At 29.8% G+C, this 10,036-nt stretch overlaps 1 protein-coding gene across 1 annotated transcript; it reads right to left on the reverse strand.

The window, feature by feature from the left end:
* Window positions 1–674: 674 nt before the first annotated feature.
* LOC133856709 (zinc finger BED domain-containing protein RICESLEEPER 2-like) lies at window positions 675–2,090 on the reverse strand. The gene is made up of 2 exons (XM_062291764.1): window positions 1,694–2,090; window positions 675–1,414 (listed from the first exon to the last, which is right to left on the reverse strand). The coding sequence occupies exons 1-2, from the start codon at window positions 2,088–2,090 to the stop codon at window positions 675–677; spliced, it is 1,137 nt and encodes a 378-aa protein (XP_062147748.1).
* Window positions 2,091–10,036: the final 7,946 nt, after the last annotated feature.

Here is a 10,036-nt window from a genome sequence, read left to right on the forward strand (position 1 = left end):
AAAGTATAATTAAATTAACAAACACTATTAAAATATATAAAAATAAAATAAAAACATACCCTACACTTCTTTTTAAGTCCATGTATTGATCTGACCCAATCAGCCCCACATAACAACTTCTGAACTGTCTCAGTTGATAATGATGCTCGATGTGGATCAATAACCCTTCCTCTGGCACTGAATGTAGACTCTGAAGTTACAGTTGTGATCGGTGTTGACAAAATATCTTTGGCCACTTTAGACAAAACATTATACTTGAGAGTATTCACTTTCCACCAATCCAAGGCATTAAATTCAATGTTCTTGTTAGGTATATATACACCCTCCTCAAGATACATTTCTAACTCTGATTTCACAGGTTGAAGCACCGTTTCAGCACTTTTGAGAAAAGACTCCCACATTTCCACACCACCCTCCTCATCATCAACTGCATAGATTGAACGACTACTTGAAGAGTTTTCTTGAACTTTGCTTGCAAGATCCTGTTCCTTGAGATTTAAATTATGTTCATAAAGATACACATCAAATATCTCTTTCAAAATTTTTTGAACATATTCAATATTCTTCGTAGCTTCAGCTTCTTGATAAATCTTCGGAAAACAGAAACGTATGAACACCAACTTAAACCTTGGATCCAAAATTGCTGCAATTGCCATCAATAAATTGCACTCACTCTAGTATTTATCAAACTTGGCTTTCATTCGACGTGCCATAGATCTAATGTAATCATTTTTATCATCACATTTCTTAATTAGAACCTCTTTCATTCTCCAAATTTCAGGAAGGAATAAATTTGATGTTGGATAGTCACTACCAGATACAATCTTGGTTACTCTATTAAAGACCCCCAAAAGTTCACAGATAGATTTGACTTTATCCCAATCTTCATGCGATGGCACCCAAGTAAATTGACGATCGTTGAATCCATACATAGAAAATACATCCTTAAACTCATATGCAATTGACAACATCAAATATGTACTGTTCCAATGAGTAGGTACGTCCAAAAATAACTTCTTGGATGACAAATGCAAGTTCTTTGCAATTTCAGTAAATTGCTTTAATCTTCCCTCAGATGCTACCAAGAATTTTATTCCGTCCCTCACACAATCAACAATATCTCCAATCTCGCCAAGACCATCTTGAACCATCAAATTAGTTATGTGTGCACAACAACGCACATGAAACAACTTGCCCCCAACTATAAGAGATTTTCTCATATTAAAAACATCTCGCAAGTGCCTCAATGCTACATCATTTGCCTTGGCATTGTCTACAGTTATTGAACAAACTTTACTCTCAATACCCCAGTCTCTAAAACATTTATGAAGTGCATCAGCAATAAGAAGTCCAGAGTGTGGAGGCGAAATATTACAAAAGTTCAACACACGCCTATTTAACCGCCAGTCAGAATCTATAAAATGACATGTCACAACCATATAAGAAACCTTCTGACAAGAAGTCCACATGTCGGTTGTGATGTTAACTTTAGGGACTCGATTCAATAAAACTTTCAACTTCTTCTTCTCAAAATCATAAGTGGCAAAACAAAGACTCTTAGCGGTAGCTCAAGAAATTTTTTTCCAGTGCGGGGTACAAGCTTTCATAAACTTATTAAACAACACATGCTCCACCATTCTAAAAGGATATTCATGATACAAGATCATGTGAGCTAATAGTTCTCTCACCTTACTTTCATCAAACTGGAAATTTGAAATGATGCCCACATCACTAGACGCATTACTCTCAACTGACAAAACCTTTTGCTTCTTCTTTGAACCTACGTACTTCAAACACGACTCCAAGTGTCTACCTAAGGTAGATGTACAACTTGATTTTGATACGGTAAATTTACCCTTACACCATTTACATTGATTTTTTTTTACACCAGAAACCTCAACTTGCTCAAAATGATTCCATACAGTAAAAGTTTTCTTCCTAGGCTTTCTCTTATAAACATTCTTTTCATTTGGATCCTCATTAATAGGAGTATCAATGGTTGCTTCAACAGTAGCCTTATCACTAATTTCAAGAGAATCCTCATTCTCATACTCTTCAATTGGCTCAAGTTCATGCAAATCACTCTCCATGCCCTTTAATTTTTAAATTCTATATTAGATATTGTTGTGAAAAAAGAAAAAAACAAGTGTTCAAAACTTAAGAGTAGAATTTAAGTTTGCATATCATATGATTGTTCATTATTTTTTGTTAATTGCTAAAATAAAGAAATTCAAATCTGTACAATTTTTCATATTTAAGTTTCATTAATAGATTTTAAGGATATTTTTGCCTAATTATTTTATTTTGTTAATTGTTTTATTTTAATTGTTCATTTTCATTTTTAATTGCCAAGAAATTTCAATTCTTTCATATTCAATTTTTGTTATTAAAAGACTGTATAACTTCTAGAATTATAGTTTTCTGCCCCTATTTTTTTTTTAAAAAAAACAGATTGTTCATTTTTTACAAATTGCCAAGGAATTTCAATTATTTTCATATTCAAGTTTGGTTATTAAAAAAACTGTGTTCTGCCCTATTCTTTTTTTAAAAAAATCAAGTTTGTTTATTAAAAAACTGTATAACTTCTAGAATTATAGTTTTCTGCCCCTATTTTTTTTTTTAAAAAAAAAGATTGTTTATTTTTTACAAATTGTCAAGGAATTTCAATTATTTTCATATTCAAGTTTGGTTATTAAAAAAAGTGTTCTGCTCTATTCTTTTTTTAAAAAAATCAAGTTTGGTTATTAAAAAACTGTATAACTTCTAGAATTATAGTTTTCTGCCCCTATTTTTTTTAAAAAAAAAACAGATTTTTTATTTTTTACAAATTGTCAAGGAATTTCAATTATTTTCATATTCAAGTTTGGTTATTAAAAAAAGTGTTCTGCCCTATTCTTTTTTAAAAAAAAATCAAGTTTGGTTATTAAAAAACTGTATAACTTCTAGAATTATAGTTTTCTGCCCCTATTTTTTTTTTTTTTAAAAAAAAACAGATTGTTTATTTTTTACAAATTGTCAAGGAATTTCAATTATTTTCATATTCAAGTTTGGTTATTAAAAAACTGTGTTCTGCCCTATTCTTTTTTTAAAAAAAATCAAGTTTGTTTATTAAAAAACTGTACAACTTCTAGAATTATAGTTTTCTGCCCCTATTTTTTTTTAAAAAAACAGATTGTTTATTTTTTACAAATTGTCAAGGAATTTCAATTATTTTTCATATTCAAGTTTGGTTATTAAAAAAAGTGTTCTGCCCTATTCTTTTTTTAAAAAAATCAAGTTTGGTTATTAAAAAACTGTATAACTTCTAGAATTATAGTTTTCTGCCCCTATTTTTTTTTTAAAAAAAAAAAAACAGATTGTTTATTTTTTACAAATTGTCAAGGAATTTCAATTATTTTCATATTCAAGTTTGGTTATTAAAAAACTGTGTTCTGCCCAATTCTTTTTAAAAAAAAATCAAGTTTGGTTATTAAAAAACTGTATAACTTCTAGAATTATAGTTTTCTGCCCCTATTTTTTTTTTTAAAAAAACAGATTGTTTATTTTTTACAAATTGTCAAGGAATTTCAATTATTTTTCATATTCAAGTTTGGTTATTAAAAAAAGTGTTCTGCCCTATTCTTTTTTTAAAAAAATCAAGTTTGGTTTTTAAAAAACTGTATAATTTCTAGAATTATAGTTTTCTGCCCCTATTTTTTTTTTTTTTTTTTAAAAAAACAGATTCATTTTTTACAAATTGCTAAAGAATTTCCTATTTTTTTCATATTCAAGTTTTGTAATTAACAAACTGTCTAACTTTTAGGATTATAGTTTCTGCCCTAATTTTTTTTTTTAAAAAAACACTGTTCGTTTTTTACAAAAAAAACTGTCTAACATAGAGCATACATTTCTAAATTCAGAAAAAAAAAAAAAAAAAAAAAAACAAAACTCAGCATTATATAATCAAAAGATTCAGAACATACATTTCTAAATCCTAACAATGTGAAAATTTTATAAGCATTATGAATAGTTTCCAAACAGAGCATACATTACATAATCACAACAGAATTTGTAAAACATAACAGATTGTTCATAGAAGAATTTGCTAATTATAAATTTATAATCATTAATCATAAAAAAAAAATAATAAATAATGTAAAGAATAAAAAAGTGAAACCTGAGTTGTTATAACTTGCAAAATCAATGAGAACCTGAGACTGGGGTAGTAGCCTAGTAGAGGAGAACGGACGTCCCTGACTCCTGAACAATCATATGGAATATCAACGATTCAACATTAACATTTGAAATTTGGAACTTAAAAATATTGAAAGATTAGCCACTAAGTCTAAGTGAAAGAAAAAAAAAATTGAATATCGGAACATGTAAATGAAATGTTGAAAGAGAAGTAGAGAACAAATTTTTGATACTTAACTAATTGAGAATTGAGTCTTGATTCTTGAGTTCTGAGGAGTTGAGCAGCTGAGGAGCCTGAGTCTTTTGACTCTCTTGCTCTCAAATTTATAATTGAAATTTGAGAGTAAGAGCATCACAATATTCACACGCATCTCAGTGATCTCACGTAAAGTCCAGTACTTGACTACCACTTCAGTCAGATCAAGAATGTTCTTGGTCGATGGACTTGCTGCCATCAATATGTGTGACTGTGTGAGAAGAAGAGAAAAAAATCACAAAAGTTGGGATTTGGCTGCGCAGCGGAAAGATGGAACATCAGATGATTTAGATAGATCGGTTTCTTTTGGTTCGATTTCGACTACAAATGTAAAGAAACTCCTAACAGATTTCAAAACTAAATCCTGTTGAAAGATCGAAGCCATTCGATCAAAAATTAAAAATAAATCTAAGGCTAAAAAATGAAGAAGAAGAACAGGAGTTACAGGATAGACGAAAGTAGTTGAGAGAGGAAACTTCGCATTAAAAGCAAAGCATTAATTGTGTTCTGAACCATCAGCAGCACAATAAATTCTTTGCAAGTTGCCTGCATGGAGCGTAAGAGACTGACAGAGTGAGAATTTAAAAATACAAACTAAATTTGATGTCAAAGGAAGAAAGGAATTTTCAAACAAATGAACGGTTTGATTAGAATGTCTTCTAATTTTTTGAACAATCAACGGCTTTGAATGTCATTCGGTCAGAGACTCAGAGAACTTGAGGAATGAGGAAGACACTGTAGTTCTCAAGGAAAGAAAAAATCGGGTGGCTGGGGGGATTTTTTTTTTTTTTTAAAAAAAAAGAAAAAAACACCGGTGCATGTTTCAAAATCAAAATTTCAAATTTCAATTTTTTTTTTTTTTTTTTTTTTTTTTTTTTTTATCTATAATTAATAATTAAACAAAAAAATCGTTTGGAAAATAATTCCCTACACCCGTATACAAATAAAACCGGATCTACTTCTAATCCGAACCGTTGAGTATTATAATCAATGTCAAGATCAAACTGAAGTCGTTGGATCTCATCTAATGAGAGTTAACACGTGATAATTATAACACCAAAAAATTTCTCAGAGTAATAGTTGAGAATAGCTGTAACCAATTATTTCAAAATGAACGGTTGAGATTCACGCTTGATTTGGCTTCGACAATCGGACGATCCAGAAATTTCTCGAAGATTGAAACGTCACGCGTGCCGCGGCGTGCGTCTCGGCAACTGGAGCGTCATCTCGTCAGCAAGGTCAGGGACTCAGGCGCCATGTCCAACTTTTATTTTCGTTGAGCTGTAGCCCATTTTCTCAAAATGAACGGATGAGATTTATGCTTGATTTGGTTTGAATGATCGCACGATCTACAAATATCACGAATATTGAAGCGCTACACGTGTCGGCGTCTCACGCTTGGCCTTGCTGCCTTGCAGCTTCGTCACTCCTCCGACGTCAGGTCAGACGCGTCACGCGAGGAACGTTAGGTAATTATTACCTAGTTCCTAGTTCCCTAGTTCATCATTATTACCAATTTTCCTTTTAATTTTTAACGCTTAATTCAGTATTTGGTGAAAATCAGCTACATATTGGGCAGACCTTCAGACTACAAATTTGCTATTATAAACGGTCATGATGCAGTGTAGGCGTGTAGCTGAATCAGTGTTGTAATCAGTTTTTGATGATTAAATTTTAGTTGTTGGATCAAATGAATTTCCGGAAAAAATCGTGCGTGAGAAACACTATATAAATTGTTAAATACCAAGAAGGCAAGAATTTCGTGTGAATCGTGAATTCGTGATAAAGCCACAGAGCTTTTGCCTTTAACAGTTTAACCCATTACCCACAATGTAAAAACACATCGTTTCATGTCTATCAATTTATCAAATATGTACAAAACTATTGTTTCAATTTACTCATTTATTTATTTTATTTTATTCTTAAAAAAAAAAACCAACGTTTTAACTTTAAAACACAATTTACACAACATTTAAAAAATTGTATATAATATAAAGAACTACTCAAGAATTTTACAATATATTGATTTAATTGTATATTTGTATATTTTATTCCTCAAGTAAAATAGATGAAATGACAGTAAAAGCTTTTCCATATAAAGTTAGCATAAAAAAATAAATTCAAGGAAAAATAACTTTTATCTGTAATTTAATTTTTATTTATATATTAGTGAATCAGTGATTGATAACAATTTTATAAAAATTACATCGTATGGAAAATAGGAAAACAGAAATTCATAAAATAAAAATTCTATTATTCTGAAAATATTGACGAATTATAAAATAAGGTAACTAATATATATATGAAAAATTCAAATTATACAATACCACATTACCACTAAATACTAATGAATTATGAATATATATATATATATTATCTAATGTGTTGTGAAAGTATGCATTTGACATAGATGGCAAAAGCTTGTAAAGCAATAAAAATAACAAGTTCAATTAATCTTGACTATTTAGGGTAGCCGGGTAGGTGCTAGTGTGCTACCATGGTATGTTGGTAACGCCCGTAATGGCGGAACCGGAAATTCATGCTTGAGGAGGTTGAAATGAAACATGAAATTTTCAAAATCTTTTATAAATTATAATTATAAGATTACAAATTTATAATACTTACATAGTTACATGTGATATGGATTTAGTCAATACTTACATAGTTACATCTTACATACTTAATAAATTAATATAGATAAATATAAATCATATAAATGATAATGATGTTTTCATATAATAATATAATCTAAGAACTATGATCTCAAATAAAAACGTATTATCATTTGATTTTTGGCATTAAAATAAATAAATTAATAGTCAATGTAAAAACTAACTAACTAACTTATATTCAGTTAAAATATTAACAATGTCTTACAATGATAATTACTATATATATGATTCATATGGTCCTATATGATAATACTAATTAGATCATATCTATTATCTAACAACTAACGGTTATATAGCAAAATGTTAAATTATATGATCTAAATTATAACGATAATTCAAGACTTGTGAATTGTGATTATAAGTTATGAATTATCGTTATAAATTTATAATTAATATAATTCACAAATCACAAGTTATGAATTATCATTATAATTGATATATAAGTAATTTCAATCCTAATAACTTAATTTGGGATTGTATGAATTAAATTATTATTATATATGAATAATATGATTAAGTTTCATAAGTGTCATTATATCATATGAATAATGTGAATTCATACTTACTGTAACTTACATATATAATCTATATACATAGTCATTGCATCTAAATATTACTAATAATTATTAAATACTTAAAATTATAAATCATACTTATTAAGTGTATGAGTGTATCTAACTAAGTATCTAAATACTAAACCATTATATTAGTATGAATTTGTATACTATAGTCTATATCATTTATGACACTATGTAGGCATGTAGCTATAATTATATATGTTACCAATATAGTAATATGTATATATATTAATGATTATGAATTATAGATCATATCATGTCACTTGATTTATGAGATTATCTATGAATCTATAATAAGTAATTAAGTATGATTATTATAAATTTATGAGTCATAAATCATAATTATCAAATTTATCATAATTCATAATTACCTATTAATAATACTAATATCATATGAACTAAGTATTATCATATGATAGTATATTTAACATATTAACATGATCTAACAATCCGTATGTAATGATTATTAAATATTTAATGATAATACTCATAACATATAATAAAATGATTGCATATTTTATATTCACATGTGACATGTCATAATGTCATATGGTACTATGGTAGTATAGTACAATGTTATATTATTATATGATCATATAATCCTATAAATTATAATCTTATTATATTACATGAATAATTTGATTAAGTATTTGGATTGTCATTATATCATATGACTAATAATTAATTATTGATATTATTCATTTTTACTTTTTTACATAAATATGACCAATTAATATATATTGACTAATAACTATTGTTATTTGTTACTTAATTTATGTTTACATAATACACATAGTATATTATTCATTAATATATATATATATACACGAGTCGAGCCTTAATAAACGAGTCGAGCCTTATACGAGCGGGTTCACGAGCTTTAGTCGAGTCGAGTCGAGTTTATACGAGTTTGCATTGTTTAATAATCGAGTTTGATTTTCGTGTTCACGAGTAGCTCATTTAATAATTGATTCGAGCACGAGTCGAGTTTATTCGAGTCGATCTCGAGTAAGCTCACGAGTAGCTCAGCTCGTTTACACCCCTACGTGCACATATACATTCCAAAACCTTACATCAATTTGATTCAAACAACGCAACTAATCCATTCAATGTCATACTTCGGTCATACATGAATACATAACGCTCTGTAATTTTGGGGAACGCACGTATTGCACGCACACCTAACACATGCCATCTCATGAAATCTACTCAATATTAGTACTCGGTCGCACATGCGTACATGACATTCCGGACCTTTAGGGAATCCATGTACTACATACACTCCGCATACATGTCATCTCGTAGTATGCCATACAAACCAGCCGAATATCACTATATACATGTTCCCCACCCCATACCAGGCAACATAGGCATACCAATACATCTAGCACAATCCAAATGCAATCAAATCATACATCACAATGATATGCATGCTCATTGTTTCGTTTCTGTTTCTTTGCCTGCAAGGCCTCAACCCCAGGACTTGTTTTTGAGGCTCAGACCTCCTAGTCTCTACCCATTGAGGCTCCAACCCTAAGGGCTCATTCATTATCCATGAGGCTACAACCCTAGGACTTGTTTCTGAAGCTCCATCCCCCTAGTCTCCACCCGTTGGGGCTCCAACCCCTAAGGGCTCATTTTCTTATCCATGAGGCTATAACCCTAGGACTTGTTTATGAGGCTCCAACTCCCTCATCTCCACCCATTGGGGCTCCAACCCCTAAGGGCTCGTTCTTTATACATGACTTCGTTATGCTAGTGCTCCAACACCATGTGTGCTCAGTGTTAATGCTATATCACATACAACTCTTCATAGTTCATACTTTTCATAAATCATCGTTATACATGCATCAATTTTACAACTCATTACTTTAACTCAATTTGTTGTTTTCTCTATTACAATTTGCAAAGTTTATATCACAACCGTAGCAAGCAATATAACACTTCAAATCTATCTCAATTATAAGTCTATTCTCATATTTCAATATTGTTTCTTATATATCTTCCTTATCACCTAAATCATTTCCATAATATTTTCTTATCGTACAATAAGATATCAAGAGCAAGTTCAAACACTTATAATCATCCAAAAATAACATTGGCTCAATAAATTATCATATAATACATTAATCATAAAAATACTTCGGTTTCTCAGTGAGTAAAATATTCACCTTGGCTACGCGGATATTACACTTCACTATGGTTTCCTAGATGACAACTCCTCGCAATGTGCCACTGTAAAATTACACATTGCACAACACTTAGCATTTTCTAACACTAGACTAACACTTAGCCCCTTAAATTGCTCAAGAGCTAGACCCATAGAAAACCCATAGAATTTCTAGGTATAGCGCCTT

The sequence above is a fragment of the Alnus glutinosa genome, chromosome 14 (assembly GCF_958979055.1).
Source record: "Alnus glutinosa chromosome 14, dhAlnGlut1.1, whole genome shotgun sequence".
NCBI classification, from domain to species: Eukaryota; Viridiplantae; Streptophyta; class Magnoliopsida; order Fagales; family Betulaceae; genus Alnus; species Alnus glutinosa.